At 42.0% G+C, this 27,455-nt stretch overlaps 1 protein-coding gene across 3 annotated transcripts in view; it reads left to right on the top strand.

Annotated features, from left to right (window-relative positions):
• RSRC2 (arginine and serine rich coiled-coil 2) overlaps window positions 1–27,455 on the top strand; it is a 49,818-nt gene that overhangs the window by 7,065 nt on the left and 15,298 nt on the right. Inside the window, exons 2-7 of one of the 3 annotated variants that reach the window (XM_077461862.1) lie at window positions 9,253–9,403; window positions 9,522–9,565; window positions 16,481–16,668; window positions 16,944–17,057; window positions 26,373–26,498; window positions 27,349–27,428. In XM_077461862.1, the coding sequence (XP_077317988.1) occupies window positions 9,253–9,403; window positions 9,522–9,565; window positions 16,481–16,668; window positions 16,944–17,057; window positions 26,373–26,498; window positions 27,349–27,428 (703 nt within the window). Of the gene's footprint in view, window positions 1–9,252; window positions 9,404–9,521; window positions 9,566–10,048; window positions 10,125–16,458; window positions 16,669–16,943; window positions 17,058–26,372; window positions 26,499–27,348; window positions 27,438–27,455 lie in introns of those variants that run through there. The other 2 variants (XM_077461861.1, XM_077461863.1) reach the window with 2 other exon arrangements.

Below are 27,455 nucleotides of genomic sequence, written 5' to 3'. Positions count from 1 at the left end.
CAGGACTTTTTTTAACGTCCTGCCAGTGAGTCACCTCAGTGTGAAAGCACTCAGGCTTTCACACTGAGCCTGCAGGGGAGGTGTTTTGTTTTTTGTTTTTTTTTTGTTTTGTTTTTCCATAAAATGTCTTTATTAATAGAAAGAAGTAGTACATAGAATAGTACATAGAATAACATACACAGAACACTGGCACGAGTACAGAAATAAATAAATAAATCCTGGTCAGCACTGTAATAATATAAGTAACATTACTAGTCCTGTACTGATCAGTAAGTACATTTCCTGGAGCTGAAATGTGTGGATTCGAGAACCAAGCGAACTCCTGTATGGTGGCTACATACAGTATAGGGTCTCGAGTATATGTTGCGCATCAACAGTTGGTGAAAAGAAGCGTTTTGGTGTATGTGGGGCTGATAAGGTCAATGACCTGTGCCAAAAACTCATCATTTGAGTTTGTGTGTAGGTAGTCTGGAGGAAAGTACAGTAGCGAAGGTGGTAAGTAGACAGCTCAGACGGATTGGGAGGGATGGGGAGAGGGGGGAGAGGTATTGGTTAAGGGGTAGACGAACTAGGGAAGAAAAAAGGGGGGGGAATAATGGTCAGGGGGGGAGGGGGTGTTTGTCTCTGACTCCCCGGTAACTGGTCTCGGATGGTAGACTCTTCTGTTCGGTTAACTGAAGGAATAGGGTGTGGGACCGGATGCCTAGAGTTCGGTTAGTGTGGGAAAGGTATGAGGAGGAGGAGATCAGTATGTTTTGAGAGTTGTTGACGAGATAGATTATACAAGTTTTCGATGGTCTATCCATGGATTCTTAAGCGTCCCAGGTGATCTAAGTGGTAGAACCACTTACAGTATCAAATTCAGTTGTTTGGAAGGATATCCAGCCAGCCCATTTTTTACTAAATTTGGTAGGGGCGTCATGGGCCGTATGTATAAGCTTTTCTAAGTCGGCAATTTTCTGGACTCTGGTAATCCATTCTTTGAGTGATGGGGTGCGTGAGGATTTCCAGTGTAGGGGTATACATTGTTTAGCAGCATTTATGGGGGAGGTGTTTTTCAGGCGCTTTACAAGCCCCAATTTTTGTCCAAAAGCACCTGAAAAATGCCCCAGTGTGAAACGGGTCTTACAGAATCCTCCCCAACACAAAACTCCAGCTGTTTTTATCATATATGATGGAGAACTTATCAGGAGTTATCAGAATAACAGAAGAACCAGGCTGGAGAAAGCTAGGGGACTCAGGACTTGGAAGAGATAACAAAACACTGCTTTTTTTTCTATTACAAGGGATGTTTACATTCTTTGTAATAGGAATAAGTGACCCAAATTTGTTTTAAAAAAGACCAGGGCTTGACAAATTTGCTTGGAATCTAGGAGCCAGCTAAAAAAGTTAGGAGCCAGGTCGGTAACGGCAATCCAGACCTGTCCCTGGCCTGACATGGAGACGAGTGAGGGGAGGATAGCGCGGCCCCCCCACCTGTCTCCATGTCATTGCCCATAGCTCTTAGAGGGACATTTTTTTTTTTTATTTTTTTTTTTTCAAATGACAATTTTTTTTTTTTTTTTTGTTTTTTTTTTTTTATTGCATTTTAGTGTAAATTTGAGATCTGAGGTCTCTCTGACCCCAGATCTCATATATTTAAGAGGACCTGTCCTGTTTTTTTCAATTACAAGGGATTTTTACATTCCTTGTAATAGGAATAAAAGTGACAATTTTTTTTTTTTAAAAGCACCGTGAAAAAATAAAAAGTTAAAATAAGAAAAAAAAAATGTTTTAAATGCGCCCTGTCCTGCCAAGCTTACGTGAGTAGCGCCCGCATAGGAAAGCGGTGTTCAAACCACACATGAGGTATCGCTGCGTTCGGTAGAGCGAGAGCAATAATTCTAGCCCTAGACCTCCTCTGTAACCCAAAACGTGCAACCTGTAGAATTTTTTAAACGTCGCCTATGGAGATTTTAAAGGCTAAAAGTTTGTCGCCATTCCATGAGCGGACGCAATTTTGAAGCGTGACATGTTGGGTATCAATTTATTCGGTGTAACATTATTTTTCACAATATAAAAAAATTGGGCCAACTTTACTGTTATATTTAATTAAAAAAATAAGACTTTTTCCCCGAAAATGCGCTTGTAAGTCCGCTGCACAAATACGGTGTGACAGACAGTATTGCAACGACCACCATTTTATTCTCTAGGTTGTTAGAACTCCTAAACACATACATATATATATATATATACACATACATATATATATACACACACACACACACACACATTTTTTTTTTTTATTATTCTAAGTAAAGGTGAGATGGGTGGGCAGTGAAAGCTTCATTAGCATCGCTGGCTGTCATACCAACAGCCACCACTAGATGGCGCCAGATTACAGAACTAAACATAGGACCACAGAAGGCCTCAAAGCCGCGGCCTCAATTACCGGCCGGCGGCGGCGCGGCCCGACACGATCACGCCAGGGGGGGGGTGGAAGGAGACAGGATACCCCCGCTGTGCTGCCCCAGGCGCCAGATCACAAATTCTAGTCGCCAATGCGATCTGGCGCCCGGGGTTTGTCGAGCCCTGAAAAAGACTAAAAATAAAATAATAATTTACATTTTTTTTTTTAAAGCGCCCTGTCCCTCCAAGCTTGCACACAGAAGTAAACACATATGTGAGTCCCCCCCGTATGAAAACAGTGTTCAAACCACACATGTGAGGTATCGCCGTGATCGTTAGAGCGAGAGCAATAATTCTAGCCCAAGACCTCCTCTGTAACTCAAAACTAGTAACCTGTAGAATTTTTTTAAACATCTCAGATTTTTAAGGGTGAAAGCTTGTCGCCATTCCATGAGCAGGTGCAATTTTTAAGCATGACATGTTGGATATCAATTTACTTAGCATAACATTATTGTTCACAATATAAAAAAAAATTAGCTAACTTTACTGTTTTATTTTTTCATTCAAAAAAAGTGTATTTTTTTTTTCTCAAAATAATTGCACTTGTAAGACCGCTGCACAAATACGGCGTGACATAAAGTATTGCAACAACCGCCATTTTATTCTCTAGGGCAGTGATATGCAATTAGCGGACCTCCAGCTGTTGCAGAACTACAACTCCCATGAGGCATAGCAAGACTCTGACAGCCACAAGCATGACACCCAGAGGCAGATGCATGATGGGACTTGTAGTTTTACAACAGCTGGAGGTCCGCTAATTGCATATCCCTGCTCTAGGGCGTTTAAAATATGTTTGGAGGTTCTAAGTAATTTTCTAGCAAAAAAAAAACTGATTTTAACTTGTGAGCAACAAGCTTGAAAAATAGGCCTGGTCCTTAAAGAGGAAGTAAACCCTGATGGGTTTTACTTCTTCTTTGTCTCCCTGCAAAGGTAAAGCATACATTATGTTGCCAGCAATGTCACCATTGTCCCCTGTAGTACGAAGTGTCCACCTTCTTTCAGGTGTCGCTGCTCCGGCCACTCACAGCACCAGAGCAGCGATGATGTCACTCCCGCGCATGCGCACGGGAGCCACCACTAACGGCATATTGCCGTTAGCTGCGTGCTGCTATCGGCGATAGTGCGCTTGCTCACCGCTGTTAACGGCGCTTGCGCCATAGCCAGCGGTGCCTGTCTTTTAGTAAATATTTCCTAAACTGCGTTTAAGAGATATTTCTTGGACCTACAGGTAAGCCTTAATCTTGGCTTACCTGTAGGTCAAAGTGGTTTGTAAGGGTTTACAACCATTTTAAGTGGTTAATGTGAAGGATGAAGTAACACCGAATAAATAATTGCACACACTCATAGTTACATAGTTAGTCAGGTTGAAAAAAGACACAAGTCCATCCAGTTCAACCTTAAAAACAAATAAATAAAATAAAAAATAATCGTACAATCCAGATACCCAATTTTATGCCCACAATTGATCCAGAGGAAGGCGAAAAAAAACCCAGCAGAGCATGCTCTAATTTGCTACAGCAGGGGAAAAAAATTCCTTCCTGATCCCCCAATAGGCGATCGGATTTTCCCTGGATCAACTGTACCTATGTTAGTACCTAGTTATATTATGTACCATCAGGAAAGTATCCAAGCCTTTCTTAAAGCAATCTACTGAACTGGCCAGAACCACCTCTGGCGGGAGTCTATTCCACATTTTCACAGCTCTAACTGTGAAGAAACCTTTCCGTACTTGAAGATGAAATCTCTTTTCCTCTAGACGTAAAGAGTGCCCCCGTGTCCTCTGGGTTGACCGTACAGAGAACAACTCAACACCAAGTTCACTATATGGACCCCTAATGTATTTGAACATGTTGATCATATCCCCCCTTAATCTCCTCTTCTCAAGAGTGAATAAATTTAGTTCCTCTAATCTCTCCTCATAGCTGAGTTCCTCCATGCCTCTTATCAGTTTGGTTGCCCTTCTCTGCACTTTCTCCAGTTCCCCGATATCATGGAATAGCACCAAACTTCGGTACTTAAAAATCTCCATAGGCTACGCTTTAAAAAATGTTTGTAGTTTACCAGTTTAGAGTTAGAGGAGGTCTTGTGCTAGAATCATTGCTCTCGGGCAGTAATACCTCACATGTGGTACAAATTCCTTTTACATATGCGTGCGCAACTCACATGTGTTCACTTCTGCATGCGAACACAAGGGGACGGGGGCGCTTTTAACATTATTTGTTATTTTTTACAGTCTTTTTTTATTTTTTTTATTTTTCCCTAGTCAAGAAATTTTAACCTCCATTGCAATAGGAATACAATGTGACAGGTACTCTTTTATGGAGACATCTGGAGTCAATGAGACCCCTGATGTCTCTTCTACCCCGGAAAGTATGAGAACAAACACCGATCTCTGCTTTCCAGTAAAAAAAAAAAAAAATTGGTTCAGTACCCGAAGTGACGTCATGATGTCGCTTCCGGCCTCCCAGGGTGATAGAGCTGGCCGGGGACCATCTGGTCCCCGGCCAGCTCTACAGTAATCCAGCATCTCCTGCCACCTGTAAAAGAAATCCAGTTGCTAAGTAGCCGTTAGGGTGGCTTTTACATGTGAGTGAATCGCTGGGTGAAAAGATAAATATCTGCTGTCTATAGCTGCAGGCATCATTCAGGTATCACTACTAGACTTTTGTAGCAAAAAAAAAAAATTACCAAAATGAGTGTGTGCTGTAAATTTGTCTCCAGCATAGTTCTGGTTTCTTCTTGCCGGAGGCTGCCATTTTGCTTAAGTCCAGAGCCCCGGCAGTATATGGTAAAGTGGAACTAAACCCATCAATTACTGTATATACTCAAGTATAAGCACATTTTTAGTCTGAGTACGTTTTCCATTTTTTTGTGGTAAAATTAGGTGCCTCGGCTTATATATTCGGGTCGGCCTATACTCGAGTATATATGGTAAATGGTTTCAATGGTTGCGCTGCTTGAGGGCAGGGCCTGATGTGAATGTACAGTAGGTAAAAGCTCTGTGAAATTTCAGTGCTCTGTTAGTGTACTTGTAATAATCTTTTTTGCAGACAAAAACAATATAATACCTACTTTTTGGGGGGGGGAAATATGATTGATGTTGTATCGACTAAATATCTACCCCTGCCAGGAGGACACAAATCCTCTGTGGAAGGGATTCCCCTATCAACACTGATTGCGTTGATAGGGGTAATCAAGTGATTTTCTTTTCTGCAACCCCCTCCACCCCCACCTTATACTTACCTGAGTCCTTACTAGATCCAGTGCCTCTCCCTGCTCTTACAGGCTTTGCAGAGGAATCGGGGGCTATTGGCTCCCACTGCTGTCAGTCAGATCCTGTTATGGGGGGCATAGCTGTCTATGGACACAGGCAGCACAAGACTGGATTGAGGCCACAAGTGTACCGTAATAGAAAGCGGCATTCCGAGTGGCATACCAAGACGAGGAGGAGCTATGAGTGCCAGCAGTGGACTCAAGAGGAGGATTGGGGGCTGCTCTGTGCAATTCCATTGCACAGAGCAGGTAAGTATGTTAGTAAATCCTTCTTTGTTTTTGTTTTTTTTTAAATAAAAAAAACAGACTACAATTACTTTAAAGTAATAGTAAACCTTACAATAAACATCTTTGTTTTCACCCATTTTCTGATAACTACCCTGTGCCTGGGTTCACACTATTGCGATGCGGGAACCAGAGCAGTTCCAGTGGCAGGGGTGTTGAACATTATTGCAGCATCAGTGCATCGCTATTCGGACATTCACGATGCTGCAAGTCAGCCAAATCGATGCCTGGTGCCGTCATCCGTTGCTCTGTGCAGTGCTCTACCTCTCTTGGAGAAACTGAGGCAGAGCCTCCATGGTGGATAAAGCCCCCTCCCCTTCACTGAAGCAGAAAGTGAGCTGATGAGCTGACAGCCAGTACAGTGCAGGGGGAGGAGCTCAAGTAGACCCAACATCAGGAGAGGCTTCACTGAAGGCACGGAAGGGAGAAGCTATACTGAGCTGCATGGAGGAGGAGGAGGAGGAATCAACTGACATTGAGCAGGTGAGAATGCCAGTGTCACTGATCCCATCCCACCATTGCCACCACCCCTCTGCCACTGATCCCAGCCACCACCCCGCCTCTGGAGAAGAATTGAGTTCTTCTGACTGCTTGAATTTTTGGATAAAAAGTTCTTAACCATGCGCAGTTGTGCAATAATTGTGATGCATTGTGTAATCAAATCGTGGACAGGATAATCATAATTGGATTGAATTATGGGACCAGTGAAGATGCGCACCCCTATCCAGTGGCTGGTCCCGTATTGCATCTCTCTTGCAGGCAATTCACACTACCCACTGCGAACTCCTGCGGGTGCAAATACAGAGATAAAGTGGTTGTTAAGCCACTCTAACCTGTATGCACCATCCACACTGCCTCCTATTGAAGTGTTCCCCATGTGTGTGATTAATAAAAATAAATGCAGAAAATACCTCATAAGATTGCAATCACATGACCAGCCAGCTTTCTCCTTTCCTCCTCTGACAGATGCAGCAGGTGGAGCCGAGATTCCCACACTGACGTCAGTCGGGGGGGGGGGGGGGGGAGGGTTCTTACGGTTGGTCATGTAAATGTGATCTCTGCTCCGAAATTAGGTATTTTCAGCATTTATTTTTATAAATCACACACAGGTGGACATAATAGGAAGCAGTGCTGATGGTGTATACAGGTTAGTGTTATACAAGTGGTACTGCCACGAGCTGACGGGCAGGGAGGGGGGAGGACAGAGAAGACAGGCTCGTAAACTGACCACGGTGTCAGGGCTCAGCAGCCATGATGCACGGTGGTCAGTTTACAGAGGGTAGGGCAGAAGCTGTCAGGATTGGCTAGGTTTGTTTAGGTGTTACAGGGGGCCAAATGACACAGCAAAAGCACTGTTTCATATAATATGCTTTAAAGGAGCAGGATCCATTATTTTATTTTATCTTTTGGGTTAACAAATGCTTTAACGACACCTTCAGATCAGATCGCAGTGCGAACTGTGGATTTGGACAGGAATCGCACCCATGCGATCTTATTCAAGTGTGGGGGGAAAAAAGGTTCTTGCACCTTTTTCATGCGACTTCAGCCACCCAACTGTATGGCTGAATTCGCATTGAACAGACGTCGCATGTGATTGACACAGCAATGCGATGCGAATCACATGCAAGGTCTGTGTTCGCAATAAGCCCCATACACACTATGTTTTTCCTTCAGATTTACCAACACCATATAATAATTATGAGGTCAAACCTTGGGAGTTTCAATTTGTATGCAATCAGGCAGGCCCTTCCACTACATGGTTTTGGTAAACCTGATAGTGTGTATGGGGCAATAGTGTGAATCCAGGCTGAATGTGGTTTTGTTATGCATGCTATTCCTGCCAGAAATCAAGTGAGTTGATAACCTTTTGTGCCGCTGCTGACCCTCTCTGGACTACAAAACTCCTCCCGCCTCTGTTATGCAGATAAGTTGACAATGTGTCTTGTAGCCCCAGGTTTTTAATGCTGTTCCTCCATGAATCTAGTAGGGTGAGTGAATGTTGTTAAATTGTGTTAAAAATTAAGCGAAAGGGATCTATGAATTGAGGAAGGGTGGATGATCGAAATGTCTTTATCCTCATTAGCTGCTGAGTCTGCAGCCAAAGGTGTACATATGCCACAGCAGGAATTAAGCCCCCTTTTGCTTTTGGTGGGTGCTACCACCTGCCACTCAGTCAAGTAAATGGGGCCATTCTGCAAGTGTCCCGCAATTGTATGCTTCTGCTGGGTCCAAGGGGTTAAAACAAGTGGTAAGAAAGCAACACAAGGCTGCCTGCTTTAACCCCTTGTTTACTGTACTGCACAAGGTTGTAGGGCACTTGCAGAGTGGCCTCATTCACTTAAATGGGTCATACTTGACAGGTGCTACACCCACCAACCATGACGGGGCGTAACATTTCTGCTGCAACGTGTATATCCCAGCCACTGCAGCTAAAGTGTGTGTGTGGTTGGGGCAGAGGTGATAAAAGCAAGTCTTAATTATGGGGTTTTACCACCCCCCAAACTGCAAATGTAAATGTAAATTAAGCTTTCGCAGTGATGTGCTGTGGTTTATTTGCATCTGCAACTTTGCCATAGACTTTTATTATATCCTACAGATGCAGTGCACTTTCTGAACGTGCACCAAAACGCCTGCATTTAGAAAGTGCACCAAACCCACAGGATATAATGGAAGTCTATGGCTAAGTGCAGCAACCCCACAGGTTGCTCCTGGTGTGCTGCACCCGTGGTGTAGTTAAACTGCAGCATGTCGATGTGAAAGCAGCCTTATACCATTATGCCCAGTGTATTGCTACACACTGACCTATAGATCTTTTCTTTCCTGCTGCTGGCACCACTCTGGAGAACGCTAGCTGGGATTAGAGGTGGAGTGCAGTTGTTATCACTCTTCATGGGACAGGATTACAATCAGTCGTCAGTCCCTTTACGTTGTACTCTGATGCTCTGGAATATTGAGTCTGGAAGCCCAGACCACAATCTACCAGTCATCTGCCCTCGCTCTTATCACCCCGGTCTACCTTCCTCTCTGTGATGGGGGCAATTGCCACATGCTCCACTCACTGACCACTAAATATGCAGATGGCCTTCTGACTTTCCTGAGTGGTCAGCCAGACTGCTTTTTTTTCAGCAGGTTAACAGGGACAACTCCAGTATTATTGTAATGACTGGTTTATTTTGCTTATATAAATGAGCCTGTGTTGAGGTTCAAAATTTATATTCAAACCGTTAATATGTGTGTATTTTTCAGTCGAGTGATACAGATCGAGATGAAGGTTCCACGGATAGCTCACCCACCGTAGAAAAGCGAATGAAAGAATGTGATCCCTCAAAGTCCCCTACAACTTGCAGACATTTTTCAAGATCCCGTTCACGTTCAAGAGAGCATAAACGGAAAGGTGGTAAGTTGGGTGTGTCATGTTTTGTTTGTTTTTCTTTTTGATTTTTGTTTTTTGTTTTTCTTGTACTTTTGACAGTCGAATCCCCTGTTATTTACCATATCACTTTACAATTTTGCAGATAGTGAGGGGAAGAAACATCGAAGTCGAAGCAGGAGCAAAGAGGTAATTAATACTTTGTAGTGTACATTGACTAATTATATAACTTTGTTTAAATTGGGGATTATTTTACTCTATGGTAAGTAAGTACCAAAGTATTTATGTAAAAAAACATTGAACCTTTCACTATATTATTGTGTATGGTGCACTTTACTTTTTATTTCAGCTTCAGCAGTATCTAAATTCATTTTAAACTCTGCTGTTAAAGCATAATCTAGCTGAACAGCAGAATTCATGGACTCACTACATTGAAATATTTGCGTATATTCTGGTGCAAGGTTTTGCAAATTTAGTGTTTTTGCCCTACCCATTTGTAAAATAGCTGCTCTCTGTAAAACTTGTTGCTGAGGAGTAGTGCACTGGTGATACTGCAAGCTTGAATAGTATTCTAACCATATTTGGTGATCACTTGTGATAGGAAGCATTGATATAAAATTGATTATTGTGCCTAGACCACATGATAACTTTTCTATAATGAATCATACTCAGCGTGCTAAAGCACGAAGAGACTGAACTGAAGACGCTGCTGACTCATAGCAAAAAAATAAGCCTACTTCATGATAAGGTAACTATCAGTCATTCAACCTCCTATTTGACTTGTACAATAATTTAAATACATTGTTTAAGGATATTATTTTACCGTAAGTGTTTTATATTAAAAGTGAAATCTATTTTCCTCCAAGCTATATATCTTAACAGGTGTCATTCATTAAGACAGAGTTGGTTGTCCAAAGCTAGATTTCTCTTAAGATATGTGGATAATTGGGCATGGACATAAATACACTGCTAATTTCATATAAAACAGAGCAAAGCTTTGTCATCTTGGAGAAAGAAAAGTAAACTCTAACCATTTTTGGATAGACTTGTCTTTTAGCCTAATACTTGTGAAAATAAAAATACAACCACAAAAACTGTTATTGCAGTGTGCTAAAGTTCACACCACTGGTTTTCTACCATTAGTGTAGCGCTCTTCCCTTTCTTTCTAATGGTGCCATCTACAGCTGTGTGCTTTGCTTTAGACTGAAATATAATTGTTATATGAAAGGAAGTTTGTTACCATATCATTTTGCCTGACAGTGGTTGGAAGATAAGGTATGATTTGTACCCCAATAGATTTTGGCTTTGCAAAGCCTAACTGGAAGCACTATTCGTCTAAAATGTATTTTGTTAAAAAATATTTTTATAATTGTTATAGTGAATATTAACCAGTAGGAAAAGTGCCTACTAATATACCTCCTGCATTATATTTTAAATTCCACTGTAACCATTGGTATTAAGCAAGTCAGTTTGTCTTTTGCTTAACAATTGCCATTATTAAAAAAGTATAGCTTAACCAGTTCCCGACCGGTGCTTGCCCGATGTACGTCAGCAGAATGGCATGGGCAGGCCTATTGGCGTACAGGTACGTCCATTTTTATATGCCACCCTGCCGTCACGGGCGAGCCGCCCGGGACCCCCGTGAGTCTGGTACCCGCGATCGTCTCGCAGAGCGGCTGAACGGGAGGTGCCATTGTAAACGGCATCTCCCCTTTCGGCCTAGCAACAAGTGACGCGGATCTCTGCTCCATGTGATTGGAGCAGAGATCAGTGTTCACTAATACAAAGCCCAGCCCCCCACAGTTAGTAACACGCCCCTAGGAACACTTAACCCCTACACTGCCACCCCTGGTTAACCCCTTCACTGCCAGTGTCATTTACACAGGAATCAATGCATTTGTATAGCATTGATTGCTGTATAAATGACAATGGTCCCAAAAATGTCTGATGTGTCCGCCATAATGTCGCAGTCACAATAAAAATCTCTGATTGCCGCCATTACTAGTAAAAAAAAAAATTATTAATAAAAATGCCATAAAACTATCCCCTATTTTGTAAATGCTATAACTTTTGCGCAAACTAATAATCGCTTATTGCGATTTTGGTAAAAAAAAATATGTAGAAGAATACGTATCGGCCTAAACTGAGGGGAAAAAAAATGTTATACATATTTTTATTTATTATAGCAAAAAGTAAAAAATAATGCTTTTTTTTTTTTTTTTTTCAAAATTGTCACTCTATTTTTGTTTATACCGCAAAAAAATAAAAACCGTAGAGGTGATCAAATAGCACCAAAAGAAACCTCTGTGGGGGAAAAAGGATGCCAATTTTGTTTGGGAGCCATGTCGCACGGCCGCGTAATTGTCAGAAACGCAGTGCCGAATCGCAAAAAGTGGTCTGGTCTTAAGCCAGCAAAATGGTCCGGTCTGAAAAAAATAAATAAAAATTACTCGGGTGGATACAGCATTTGTCCCTTACTAGCTCTGAAGTAGGAACTGAGTGTTCAAACACTGCTGTTCGCTCAGTTCTCCCCTTCGCTCTGAGCAGAGAGCTCTGACTGTCAGTCAGTGGTTCTCTGCTTTCATCTCCAGCACTCACTGGAGCGCTGGGCTTTGGAAGGGGTGGGCAGGGCTTGCTCAGGTTCTCGGCAGATTGCGGAGAAGCTGAGCCAGGTGCCAGTCCAAAGCCTGGACCAGCTCATTGACAGCGGGCTTCAGAATGAGTCACAGGAGTGCAGAACTAACTGCACTCCTGTGATCCATAGGAGAAGTATAGCCAAATAAGATTTGGCAATACTACTTTATTCTTTCTTTACTTAACTCTATGAATGTAACATCCATACAAAAAGTATTCTTCCTTCACTAAGATTTTAAAAGTTAAACTCCAGGCACCAACCAGTCTAACCACAGTGATGTGCAAAGCACAACTTATAAGCATAGAAAAATGTGAACATTTTCATTTACCTACCTAAAATTTGGGTTGCATAACGCATTGCAGCCACTAAAATTTATATTCAGATTTGTGTGAGGGTATTAAAAACGGAAAAACATTTTATGTTCTGCCTTTTTTCCTGAAATTTCTGTGCTGCTTCTGCAGCTAACTAATCATACATGCATGGTTCTAAACCAACCAAGCAAGTAGCCATAACTTTATGACCACTGAGAGGTAAAGTGTAATGACATTGATTATCTTGTTACAATGGCATCTGAAAGTGGGCAGCAAATGAACATATCTCTGAAGATGATGTCCAAATTGTAATGGCGAATTGTAAACAGCTCTTGTGGGATGTTCCCAGTCTGCAGTTGTCAGGACCAACCAAAAGTGATCAAAAGAATGAATTTGGTGAGCCAGTGACAGAAGAGCATCTGTAGCTCAAATATCTGAAAATGTCGTTGCTGGTTTTAATTCAGCTCACCAAATGATAATGAAAAGCAGTTTGGTATCAGCACTGTATTGGCCTTCTTAAAGTAAACCGGAGTTTGAAGAAAAATAGGGGCTGTAACCGTTTGGCCTAATTTTTCTGAAAGTGCCAATCATTCAACTTCCCCATCAACACTCCCATGTAGCTTTTGTTCTCCCGGTGAGGAGGGCGGTTGGAAGAACTGATTATTGCTATACCAGCAGGCAATTTTTGCATGAATAATCTGACAGGCTGGTTGAACCCAAGTTGATCGATTGATCATCTTGGGTATAATCAGCCTTGGCCATACCTGGTTCGAATTTCGTCCGTTCCCTGCGGAACAGGTCAAGATTTCGAAATGTCTCTGGCCGGCTTTAGAAGGACCATTGCGTACAATTCGGTTTACTAACTGATGAGGAAAATTGGTTTGGTATTAACTGTATTAGCCTCCTTTAAAGCGGAATTCCACCCAGAAATGGAACTTCCGTGGATTCCTCCCCACCCCCTCCGGTGCCACATTTGGCACCTTTCAGGGGGGAGCAGATACCTGTCAAATCCAAGTATCTGGTCCCACTTCCGGAGGAAAGATCGCCACAATCTTGTGCGGCAATCGACGCAGCGTCCGGTCCCAGAAGACAGTAGGGGACCACTCGGCACAGCAGGCAACAGGCTGCAAAACCGTAAGGCTTCACTTCCTGTTTCCCTTAGGACAGGGCTCGACAAACCCCAGGCGCCAATCAGTGCCACCGTCAGTCAGTGCCACCTGCCAGTGCCGAGTGTCACCGTCAATCAGTGCCATCTGCCACCACCAACCAGTGCTACCACCAATCAGTGCCACCTGCCAGTGCCAACTAGTGCCACCGCCAATCAGTGCCAACTAGTGCCACCGCCAATCAGTGCCAACTAGTGCCACCGCCAATCAGTGCCAACTAGTGCCACCGCCAATCAGTGCCAACTAGTGCCACCGCCAATCAGTGCCAACTAGTGCCACCGCCAACCAGGGCAACCTGCCATCGCCAACCAGGGCCACCTGCCAGTTCCAAACCATTGTCACCTGCCAGTTCCAAACCATTGTCACCTGCCAGTTCCAAACCATTGTCACCTGCCAGTTCCAAACCATTGTCACCTGCCAGTTCCAAACCATTGTCACCTGCCAGTTCCAAACCATTGTCACCTGCCAGTTCCAAACCATTGTCACCTGCCAGTTCCAAACCATTGTCACCTGCCAGTTCCATCTGGCAGTTCCACGTGCCTGCCAGTGGCAACCAGTGCCACCTGCCAGTGCCAGCCTTACTCTTCCTGGTCAGCCCATAACCCTGATGTAACAGCGTTTCAATGGAGTTATTGACTGGGTGCTCCATGGTGAGTTTGGGATAGGGGGTGAAAATGAGTGGCCTTACCCCGGGAGCTGACAATCCCTACCACTCAAAAAAAAAAAAACCTGGCTCCCAACTTTTTTAACTGGCTCCTAAATTCAAAGCAGATTTGTCAACCCCTGCCTTAGGATGCCAGCGCCTGCACCCGGAGCCAAGCAACTGGTCGGCTTCGGGTGCCAACATTGTCGGCTCCCTGGACAGCTAAGTGTCCAAATATTAAAATTCAGCAGCTGCAGTATTTGTAGATGTTGACTTTAAAAAAAAGTTTTACCCAGGCGGAACTCCTCCTTTCTGAAAGTGGTATAGTTGCCTGGTTGTTAATGTGGCCCTCTATACTTGGGGTTCACTGAAATGTAACATGACAAGTCAGCTTCAATTTTGAATGTATTCTGGACTAGTGAGAGGCCAGTTTAGCAGCTAAGCCTTTCAGATTTTGAAAAGAGACCATGGCAATCACAGCCTGCATGGTTTGAAGATTGTGTATGAAGTTTTTCAGCCTCCATGAATTTCTATCACATGGCAAAAAACAGAATGGAGCCTTTGTGTTTGTCAATGTCCTCTGCATCTCTAGTCTGATAATGTCAGCTGCGCCAAGAAAAATACAGGGGCTGCTATTGCTGACTTTATTTCAAGAGTGCTAGTTATCTTGCAGCCATACTTGATTTGAGTGCCTTATGAAGTATTGAAGATATTAAATTGGTGAGATGCCCAGGCAATTGAGGTTTTCAAAAGCAGCATTCTACAGTGGGAGCCTCTATTTGTCCCAGCCTACTTTTCCCTAGTGACAATGTCACCTGGCCTCTCCATCCTCCTTTGCAGCCAGCACTGAATTGACTGGTGTTGACCACCCAAGGGCCCCGTCATGTGACAGTGCTCAAGCCTAGCATTTTGGCTGCTGGAAACAAGCACTGTATTGGAGTGGGGGATGTTACATGCTACTCTGTACTAAAATGTCCTGTGACTGGCTGCGGGGAGCATTGGGGGTGTTGCTGGTAAGGCGAGTATGTGAGGGGTGGTCTTTGCAGTGACATTGTCACTTTTCCCTGCACAGGCAAGAGTATTGTGTCTCATTAAAGAAAGACGTGCAGCAGTTTTATTTAGGTGATCAGCATCTTGTAGAAATAAATGGGAATACATGAAGCCTAGGAATAAGTTTCCCCCAATTGACTTCACAACAGCATATGAGATAAAGGCACCAAACACTGTTAAAACGGTCAGTTTTCCAGTTACTGGGTTTCGATTTCATTTTGGTCAACATCCAAGTGCCATCTTTGTAACTGTGAAAGTGGTGCTACTATAACACAGAGTTTAATCAGATTATATTGCACGAACTGATGCATGTTGTGTGTTTTATATTGCTTGAGTTCAATTAACTGGTCTAATATTAGACTGGTATTTTAAGCAATGTCAAATTTTATATCTAGCTCAGGTGCAGGAAAATGGATAGTAATACATTATGGGTGTGTAAGAATATATTCCTCCTTCATAATTGGGTATACACGCTGATCAAATCAGTGTCTTGTAATTTTGCTCTTTTTTTTTTATTTATTTTTTGTATTAAAAGGAGATCTCAGAAAAATGTCAATAACTGCCATGTAACCATACATCAGGACACTGTTACTTCAAATATTTATCAGGTTTGTGTTTAGTCAAGAAAATGGAGAAATTCTGAGAGAACTCTTTTTGTAAGTCTACGGGCATAGAATTTTGGAGTTTGTATTGACTGCTTTTGAAGGTGGAAGCTCTGGGTTTCATTCTTCCTTTTACTGCTTGTTTGGCTGCTTTCTTGTTCAAGATCATTGAAAATCTAAAACATCTGATGTGTTCTAAAATGCTTATTTTAGACCAGCTACTCACTAGGTAAGAAAATCAGAACAAGATGACAACCCCTGAGCCTGCACCTTTCAACTCTAGTCAGTGGTGGCAACTCCATACTATCATTCTGACCATTTCAGTTCAGTTTGACACATTACTGCATGTCAGCAGACAGGACTTCAAATCAAAATTTGTTATTGCAGCAGGCTTCTCTAAGCAAATAGTTGCTTCAGGAGGGATTTGGACCTTATCTTTTTTGCATGGAAGGGTCCCAAGAAATATGGTAGTTCCAGTTTTCCTAGAAATGCCTTTAACTTACTACAGTTTTCTCTATGGTTTCTTTTAGTAATTCAGACAGTAGAAATCCAAAGCTTTGAAGGCTTGGTTTAATAGTTATTTTTTATCAGTAAGGTCACAAAAATTACTTCACAGCCTATGTCACTCGTTTGACATTTATACTAACTCTCTTTGTTGCACTATTTTCCTGAAAGAACCAACTTCTTCTTAAAACAGGGTCGAAGACATGGGTCCAAAGAGAAATCTTCAAAGAAGCATCGCTCTGATGACATCATCGACAAAGATCATTCAGACAAAGTCCGGGAGCGACTTAATTCATCAGAAAATGGAGAAGAAAGACATCGTCGCAAGGATCGGAAGCCATCTAGGGGCAGAAGTTATTCCAGGTCCCGGTCGCGTGAAAGGTATTCTTTCTACTTTATAACCATTAAGCACATTTATTGTCAGAAATGTTCCATGTTGCAGCCATGGTGTCAATTTTAGTTCTTTCTGGTCAACAAATAATGTACAACAGAGAAAAAGAGTTGGAAAAGTCTTTACTTGCCAGTAATGGATGTTTATACTTATATTTTTTTCTTCAACATTAGTATGTGGATGTTAAGAGTAATCTGTATTTAGAAAAATATTAAGTGCTGTTATTCACCTTTCTTAAAAAAAAAAAAAAAAAATGATGTTCCAGGCGTCATCGTAGTAGGAGTCGTGACAGGAAAAAATCCCGATCAAGGAGCAGAGAAAGGAAGCGACGACCCCGGTCACGCTCCAGATCCAGACACCGTCATAGAAGTAAAAGCCGGTAAGTCTTGTGCGCTAAGCAATTTTTTTCCTGTATAAATTTAGTTATCTACAGTTTTACACAAGTGTTAATATATTTGTTTAATCTCAGTTTATTAACCACATGCACTCCGGGAAAGTTTTATCCCCTTCACAACCAGAGCATTTTGTGCTATTCAGCACTGCACTACTTTAACTGACAATTGCACAGCCATGCAATACTGTATGCAAATTACATTTTGTATAATTTTTTTTTTTTTTTCCACAGTGCTTTTATTTGGTGGTATTTGATCACCACTGGGCTTTTTATTTTTTTTGTGATGTAACGTATAAACTTGAGTATAGGCTGACCCGAATATAAGCTGAGGCACCTAATTTCACTGCAAAAAAAAAAGGAAAAACGTATTGAGTCGAGTATAAGCCTAGGGTGGGAAATGCAGCAGCTACCGGTAAATTAAAAAAAATACAGCCTGCCAGTGCCCATTAAAAGAATGCAGACTGCCAGTCTACCTGTTCCTGGTAATGAGATGTCCCACTGTGTCAGATCGGAATCGTCGTGCAGCCACGTTAACGATCTCACATTTCCTATGACACATGGCACAATGATTTCTAGTATTGGATCACTGTGCCGTCAATCACAAGAGGAGGTCTAAGAGGCAGGACAGTCATTGCGGGGCTGCACACACTGACACAGCATGGAAGGGATAGGAAATTCACAGGGGTGCCAGGCCGATCCATGAGCGTCACCCAGCCGGACAGCCCCACCCCTTTTTGGTCTCTATTTAGGTGTTTGTTTTTATTTGTTTTTGTTTTCCAGCTGACTTCACTCGGGTATAAGCCGAGGGTGGGTTTTTTTAGCTTGAAAAACTCTTCTGCCAAAACTGCTTATACATGAAAATATACGGTAAATGAAAAAAGACAGAAGAAAAAGCTATTTTCTACTTTCTGTTATAAAACTGTATTTTGCTACATGTCTTTGAAAAAAAAAAAAACAATAAGTGTGTATTGGTTTGTGTCAAAGTTATAGCATCTACAAATCATGGTATCTATATTTTAAAATTGATTAATTCTGATGTACTGATGGACTAGTTTTTCCTGAGGCCTTTGGAGCAGAACTCCGGGAAGGGCCCTACACAGAACACTAAACTTTTTTATTACATTTGTGGCACTCCTTACCATTGAAGAGAAGTCTAATTTCATTTTCAGGAAGTCCTCCCTGTAATTCCAAAGATTCAGCATCTATTCTGCCAAAGAGGAGGAGCTGTTACAACAGGGATTACATCATATCCTCTCCTCTGTCTACACTATAATCAAACTATGCTTCCTATAATGCTTTGGGAACTGCAGTGAATGTTGGAGGGTACAATAGGCCTCCTGTGCATGTTAAATTTGAACAAGCCCACTTCAACATAAATCATGCCCCCTCATTCAGCAGCCAGCCATACTACTCAGTAACACACAGCAGGATAGGCAGGTTACAGCCTTATAAATGCAAAGCATGTTTGTGCTCTTCCCCCTCCAGCCACAACAGGAGATAAGCATATTGCCCTTACTTCCTTTATGTAATTACCAAACTGTAGAACCATGCCCATACTTATATATTTTACAATCTATTGTTTGCTGTAATTAAGAACTATACATATTCCTCCTCATGCTGTAGCTTTAAGATCTTTCTAACAGCAATCAGTGCTTGTATGGTGTATGAGGACATCCCCATCCACTACACAGAAAGAAAGAGCTGGGCCATGCTGCTTTACATCAGCATGTGGCACAAGTTAAATATCGGCATGAGAAAAAAAAAAGTGTAGCGCTAAATTACCAATGTATGGAAATTCGAAATAGTCTTCATATTACCACAATACCAGTCTCTGTGATGTGTAACGTCGCGTATCCTACACATCACATTGAAAATAAGACCTAAAAAATTACTGCAAACTTTGCAGGGATGGTGGAAAACCCTCCTACATGTATTTGGCAGTGGATGGTGTCGGTAAAGCAGTGGACGATGTCCAGTGCCCATCAGTGCAGCCTCATCAGTGCCCTTCGGTGCAGCAGGGATTGTGAGACACTGGCCGGATGACAGAGTGGGGATCTCCTGCTGTGACAGATCTTGTGTGTGAAACGTCGGTCGCTGTAAAGTCCCGTTTCCTAGACGGTCATTGGACCAGTGTGCTGTCTGTCACAATGCCAGTCCAGGCGGGAGGGTGTGGGGGGCACTGAGTGCTGGAGGAAGGGAGGGCACCACCTCCATGGGCGGAACAGGCCAGGGGTCTGTGAGACCCCCTCCGCCTACTACAGCAAGTAGGGACAAAAGTACAAGTCCCTGCTTGTTAGAGAGAACTACAAATGGGGGAATGGGAGAAATAGCAGCTAACCATCTTACAAACAGGAAATCACAGGGCAGTAATGCTTTTACTTAAAAATCAGGCTATTACAGAGGAACTACTGAGATAAGAAGATGATGGATGGCATAGTTGGTGAAGGTGGTAGATCAGCATCAAGGACATGGGAAAGTTTTTGCCCCGAGTCCACCTTCAAGATGCCAGCACAGTGCAAAAATTGTCCATCTTTGAAAAGTAGACAGCCTGAGACATTTAGCAATAGGCATTTTTTTTTTTTGTCACATTGAATAAAACAAATTTCCTTTTTTATTTTACATTTTTTTTCTTGCATACCTTAGAGTAGATCAGTGTGGTCATAGTAACACTGTATTACACTGAAGGAGTGATCATGGGTTTTTTTTTTTTTTTAATACTTTGTTGCTACAATGGACCATCAATTGTAACAGCACTGTGCGTTTTATTTTTGTTTTGTTTTTTTGGTGTGTTTTTTTTTTTTTTAAATCTCTTTATTAATTTTCCAATAGAAAAACATATCACAACATGTACGTTCAATCTTCAACTTTCCCACTCTCGTAGGGGCTTTTACATAACTTTTTTAAATAATTACAACAAATAAAAACATTCATTCTTCCCCCTAAACCTTTGTGTTGATGGTGTGGTTTGTTGTTCCCCCTCACTTCCCTATCCAAAATCTCATTACTTTCTTGTTATTCAAGCTGTTCACTCTTTGGGTTTCCCAGAAGCCATTGTAGGTTCTACTATCCAGCTTGCTCAAACTCTCTCATATCTGTCTTCACATCCTCTATTACAATATGTTTCTCTATATAGCAGCACGTTTTCATTTACTGAATATTTCCAAAAGGCTTATGAGGGGGCTTATGGTTTTTCCAATTCTGTACTGTTGATTTCCTCCCGTTGAAAAGCAACAGACTTGTGTTCTCTTTGCCCTAGTGGAGATTTGATTTCCTACCAGACCCAAAAGTCAAATCTCTGCATCCTGTTCTAAAGCAACTGATGTAACTTTAGCGATTACTCTTATAACCTTTTTCCAAAATACTGCTATAGCGGGGCAAGACCAGAATATATGGATAAAATCTGAAGTATATACAACATCTCCTATAGTTTAGGGTGTTCAATGGGCACGTTCTATATAATCTATAAGGTGTATATTATATGCGCTATCTTAAATTGTATGAGCTTGCCTGGAAGTGAAACTAATTTCTGGAAAGAGAATCCCCATATCTCTAATTTTGAGACATCTCTTATCCAACAACTTATATCTAATAATGCAGTTTTCACTAAATAAGTAAAGTAGCTATCGGTTTCTTTTCCAGTCTCCTAGTTATTTGTTCTAATCCTGATTTTTGTCAATTGCAGAAAAACCTTGCGGAAATTGGGCAGAAAGAGCATGGGCAAGCTGCATATTTCTAAATACACAGCTTCCAGGAATATTTCAGAGTTCTACCATTCCTGCTAAGGATATCATTGTTTCTCCCTGCACCACCTGAGATGACTTTTTAACCCTAAATTTGGTCCAAGCTCCTGGATCTTGGATAGAATTTAAATTGGGCAACTGAGGATTCCTCCACAGCAGAGTATTTGGCGACAAAATCTCCCGTCTTTCGTTTTGAATTTTTGCATCGTTGATTTCCTTTTTACATATTCTGTTATATTCTTTGTAACTTTTAAATTACACTAGTGTTCCTTCATTTTTATATTTTTTTAAAAGCACTTTTCTTAGTTTATAGCTTTTTTAACTTTGCCCGTGAGCCACATAGGTTTTATTTTTAGCCTTTGCAGTGAGATCACAAACAGTCTTTTTGAAGAATTCCCATTTCTGTTCTGTGCCCATTGATGCCAATATTCTCTCCCAGTCTAAGTCCTGGAGAGCAGCCCTCATCCTTGGAAAATTTGCTCTTGAAATGAAGTGTTTTTATCTTTCCCGTATGTGATTTTTGCATACAGCTAAAATCAAATAAAATCATGTTCTGGTCACTGCTACCCAGGTGTTCCTTTATCTGAACATTAGTAATACGCTCTGCATGGTTTGCGATTACCAGGTCCGACAGAGCATGATTCCTAGTTGGGGCCTCAAACTGGACCTTAAAATTGTCCTGTAATAGGTTTATACATTTTTGCCCTTTAACTGTCCCAGTGCTGGTCCCTGACTGGGATCACCAATGTCACTCAATGGAGCTTACTTATTGGGATGCTCCAGCCCTGGATCGGTTTCCCTGCCACTTGCCTCTCTACCTTTCCTGACTGTCACCCATCTACTCTTTGCTAGTGCCTGCACCTCTTTGTCTCCACCCACCTCTGTGCTGGCCCCTGCCGGCACTTGCCATGTACATTCCTGGCTCTCCTTTAGTGTAGAGGGTCCTCTCATTGCGGACAGCTGCTTCCCCAGATTCAGAACCTGAGCTTCCAGGGAAACAATGTGCTTACATTTTGCACAGCAGTACTTGCCCTCGATAAGATGATCAAGGAACGCATACATGCCGCAAGATGTACACCGAGTCGCCTCTCCACACCCACCGGGCATCATGCCTATTAATTTAATGAGGATTAGAGATTATACCCAGTCCAAATTACCTAACCACTAGCTTCCAGACACTAATACTCAATAGGGCGGTACACAGGTACTTAAGACAATACACAGATACTCACAGACCAGCGTGCACCCACAATACATAAGTACTAACGATCCACACACACTACTCAGATAACGCTCAGGTACTCGCACTACAAGGTACTATGACCCCTGTTTATAACCTCCCATTTTAAACTCTGGTTTTTAACTCACCACTTTGACCAGTTCCACTTAGTTTCATAGTTCGTAAGGTTGAATAAAGACACCAGTCCACCCAGTTCAACCTGAGTGTCTACCCCTATCCCTGTATATTACACACTCACATTGGTCCCTACACTCAAAGAGCCCACAATCTAAGGTTCCCATTCATATACTAGGGCCAATTTTGGACAGAAGCCAATTAACCTACCTGCATGTCTTTGGAGTGTGGGAGGAAACCGGAGTACCTGGAGGAAACCCACGCAGGCACAGGGAGAACATGCAAACTCCAGGCAGGTAGTGTCATGGTTGAGATTCGAACCAGCGACCCTTTTTACTGCTAGGTGAGAGTGCTAACCACTGTGCCGCCCTTAGACAGAGTTCCAGCAGACTCAAAATGAGTTTGTATTGAAAAAAACAGAGGAGAGTGGTCCGAAAAGTCACCTGGTAAATATGTAGCTTCTACAACATCTGCTGCCAGTGCCGGATCTGCAAAAGCTAACGTTTTATAGAAGGTGGAAAAACAGGAATATACTCCTTTTAGTGGGTTTCTGCATCTCCAAATTTCTACTACACCTGTTGCCTGTGCCCTATTGTATAGATCAGCTGAATACTGCTTTAGAGGCTTCGGTCTGTCTAAATCTGGGCATAGTTAGTCTCCAATGAATAGTAATTTTTCTGGAAAATGTTGGATAATTTTCTCTAATATTACATTTAGTTCTTTAACAGAAGAGGGAGAAGGAATATAAATTGCTGCTATGAGATACCTTTTGTTGCCCTAGCGTATAAACTAAGATGACGTATTTTCCCTGTACATCCGTATATACCTTCTCTATTAAAGAGGAAGTAAACCCTGATGGGTTTACTTCCTCTTTCATTCCCTGCAAAGGTAAAGCATAATGCATAGTAGTCCATTATGTTTCGATTACCTGACACAGGAGCCAGCGAAGTCACCGCTGTCCCCTGTAGTCCGGCGCATCCATCTTCTCGGTGGGTCTTCACTGCTGCGCCGCTGTCATTCTGAGAAGCCGCGATAACGTCACTCCTGCGCATGCGCATGGGAGCCGCCACACCGTTGTCATTCGCCGTTGACAGTGCCGCACTCAGTGCGCCTGCGCACCGCTATCTACGGCGCATGCTCCGCAGACAGCGGTGTCTTTCGGCAAATGTTTAGGAGATATTTCTTGGACCTACAGGTAAGCCTTAATCTAGGCCTACCTGTAGGTCAAAGTGTGTTGTAAGGGTTTACAACCACTTTAAGCCAGTAAAAGATTTATTAACACTGTCACCCCTCTCGCATAGGAGGAGTAGTAGGAAGTGTGATAAGCTTTTTGAATCCACGTTTTTTATTTATTTTTTATTTTATTTTTTAAGAGTCATTCGTTTCCCTCCCACTTGATGTCTCCTGAAGTAAAATCACCTGTAGATTGTATTTTCTTACATATTGAAACATTAACGCTCGTTTGAACTTAACCCTCAAACATTCCATGATATTATAGAGTAACAACTATTTTCACCTGATATCCTACATAAGTAGTGAAACAGGCAAAAACCGCTCCACACTGACCTGAGCCATGTGGCTCTTAAAAACAAAACAATTAAAAAAACGCATCACCAGGGCAACAACACCACACCATCTCTGTACCCTTAGACCATGACTTTGTTGTTTTTTTGCCACAATTTTGTTCAGGTCACTAATGTAATAGGCAGAAAAACGTCCGTAATCTGCCCCAAAGAAGCTCAAGTTCTTTCTTGAGCTTAGGGCATTTTTCAAGCATTTTGCTTCTGGTGACAAAATGCTCAGATGTGAACAGGTGCCATTGGAATTAATGGGATTTTGCTTGTTGGCTGTTTTTCAGGCGTTTTATGAGCTAAAAACGCTCAAGTGTGAATGCAGCCTAAAGCCCCATACACGCTATCAGATTTTCTGCTGATTGGTTTCTTCAGATTTGCCAAAACCATGTAGTGCAAGGGCCTGCCCGATTGCATACCTATTGAAACTCCTAAGGTTTGACCTCATATTATATGGTTTTGGTAAATCTGAAGGAAAAAAATCAGCAGAAAATCTGCTGGTGTGTGTATGGGGCTTGAGACACCATACCTAGACACCTCCCACCCTGTCTTTTTACACTCCCCTCCCTACTCTGTAACCCCATCCATCTATGCGTGGGAGCAAAAAGGACCTCTTCGTTACCCTTAACCTCACTGACTATAGCTTCTTTCCGTTACCTTGTAGATAAAAAAAAAATTAGAGTCAGGCTCTCTAACAAACCATTTAAGAGATGCATTTAGGTCAACTTTATACCTGCATGCTATATGTCTTATATTAAATTATAAATATAATCATACTTCCCTATACCCATTTTCGGAAGAAGTGGATGGGGGAACGGAGGAGGGAGAAAAAAAACCCTCTCTCCTTCCTGAAAAAAGACCCAATTCTACCCTATCCCCCCCTTTACCCCTACAAAGGGAGATAACGGATGGATGGGCCCCCCCTCCAATATACTGAAATAAATCCCATCTCCTCCCTCTCCCCGTACATTAACTTGTTAATACTCGTCTCATAAAGATAAACGGAAAGTAGGGGGGGGGGGGGGGACTATTACCTAAGTATATTTCAGTATCATATTAATATATGTGCTATTATAAATACGGTATTAGTGGTTGGTGGTAATATGTATGTAATATTACCTCCACCTCCTCTCTAGTGTCCAACCATTCTGCTGCAGCAGTTGGTGTCTCAAAAAGACAGGTATGAGTTCCATCAATAACCCGTAATTTACTAGGGTATAAGAGACTAAATTTTGTTACGTTTTCTTGCAATCTTTTCCACACTTCTGTATAGGTTCTTCCTTGTTGCTGTATCTCAGAGTAATCAGAGGAAAAAAGTAGTTTGGCATTTTCATATTGCAAATCTGGCCTTGTCCTGGCTATTGTCAATATACGATCTCGGTCTCTATAATTCAACAGCCATAAAAGAAACGGGCATGGGGGGGCACCCAGCTTTGGCCATCGATAAGAGATTCTATGTGCTCTCAATCACAAATGTTGCAGACGTATCTGCAAGTCCTAGTACCTTTTATCAATAATTTCTCTGAATTCAGCTGGTTCATCTTTCTCCACTTGCTCCAGCAGGCCTTTAATCCTGATGATATTTCCCTGCAAAACGGCTGTGTGTGTCAATTGTTATCCTGTAAAACACTGACTTGTTTTCTCAAAATATGCAGTTCTCTGTTATCTGTTCTTAGATTGTCTTCTACCTTTTGTAACCCAGGCTTCCATCCCTGTAATCCTTTGCTTGACTTTATCAAACTCGTGCCTAATTATAATAATATCTACATCCAGTGCATCAATTTTAATTGCGAGTCTCACTGCATGTTTTAATAGCTGCTATAATGTCCTTGCCAGAGGGAGCCAGTTCACCACTGAATTTCCTGCTGTCTTAGCTGCCATTGAAGTGGGAGACAAACAGGGAGTAACAGTCTGGGCTTTAACTGCACATGGCTTACCTGAGGTCATCCAGACCCGCTGTTTGTAAAGCCTCAACTTTCAGACAATCTCTGACTGTATGGCAAGTCCCACGTGTCCTCTCCACCTCTCCTCCTTCTGCAGCCTTCCACTCTCCCCCTTTCTCTGGAGCAGCCTGCCATCTCCTCCAGGAACCCGCTTCCACACGTGGGCTCCTCCACTCCACAAAGCTATGCTCCCACTATCTGGCCAAATGCTGAGGGGAATTCAGCTGGAACTGCTGTCTTGCTGGAACTAGCATGAGATGAGAGCACTGCGTCACCATGTCCACCCGCTCTCACATCCTCCGACAAATCGATGTAACACAGCAATGTTTTCAACTGTCGGGAATGGGTTACATTCATGACAGCCGAGATTACTAGTAATCTTTGGCTACAGCTAATCACATGGTACAGGATGCTGTGATTGGCCCAGGTACCATGTGATAGCTGTCAGCCAATCGCAACATAGGAAACACAGCTATTATAAATTAATTCATTCATAAGATCTTTAATGACATTGTGATCATGTTATCGTATAGCGACTGCCCTCATGTGATCACATGATCACCGGGCTGCAGCATGCTACACACCCATGTGATTTGTGAATAGTTTAGAAAAAGGTCAGGTGCCCACACCAATGGCAGATGACCCAAACAGCACCTTATCTGTTTATATTATTGCCAACTGTTTTCCCCAAGGGAGAAAAAGAAGAGACCTGAAAAACCAAGGCGGCATAGTAGGAGTCGAAGCCGGACACCACCAACCCCACCAGCCTTTAGAGGGAGAAATACAGCTATGGATGCCCAAGAAGCTTTGGCTCGAAGGTAATACTTTCTCTTTACACTAATGTATTGGTTCTTGCCAGTGTGTACTTTATCAAGTCAGTCTTCATTTGGCTTTTTTTTTTTTTTTTTTTTTTTTTTTTTTTGGCTTTACTAATGTAAGACTTGATTCACGTGTATGCGAATTAAATGTGTTTTAACCGCATCCAATTTGCATAACATGTAAATGTGACTGGCTTTCACACAAAAGGTTTTAAAAAGGGTCCTGTGCGTTTTTGGGTCCAGTTCAGGTGAGAATTCAGGTAAAAATTCACAGACTACAAACAGCATATTTGTGAACCCAGCCTAAGCCAATGTACTGACAACAAACCTATGCAGTAAACGGATATGGCCCACTTGGATCTGCAGAGTGTTTGCAATGGGCATTGTATAGTGTGGTAAACAAATTTTCCCTATAGATTAATTATACACCTTCCAATATAGTGCTAGTGATTTAATAACACACTCATGGATTAGCAAAATGCAAAGAAACATTTCCTTAAATTACAGAAATGGTAGCCTTTACATTACATTGCAGTTCTAAGCAGTGCGTGGCTGCAATTTAGCATTTTGATGGTCTGTGGATCAATTTGTTAACCCAATCGCTGTGAAAAATTTGTTTTTGTTTTTTGTTTTATGCCGTTTGAATCCTAACTCATCAGTTTGTCTTTTAAACCGTACCTTGCAAATTTGGAGGAAATTCCAAAAACATATTATAACATACTTGGTGAATGCTTATATCTTTGTATTCAACTTAACAGTTGTTCCGTCAATGCTTTTTTTACATCATTTAGCGGTGCAGTTATTTTGTCCCCATTATTTTTTATATACTATTTTTATCTTCTCATTTCAGATTGGAAAGAGCAAAAAAACTACAGGAACAGCGTGAAAAAGATTTGGTTGAAAAGCAGAAACAGCAAGAAAGTACTGTAGGTGAGAAAGGTATTATGAGCTACTAAA

Source organism: Lithobates pipiens, unplaced genomic scaffold, assembly GCF_037356315.1.
Source record: "Lithobates pipiens isolate NorthernLeopardFrog02 unplaced genomic scaffold, aLitPip1_a1.2 Scaffold_3, whole genome shotgun sequence".
Classification (NCBI taxonomy): Eukaryota; Metazoa; Chordata; class Amphibia; order Anura; family Ranidae; genus Lithobates; species Lithobates pipiens.
Note: the sequence above shows the minus strand (reverse complement) of the source record. Positions and strands in the feature narration are given on the sequence as shown.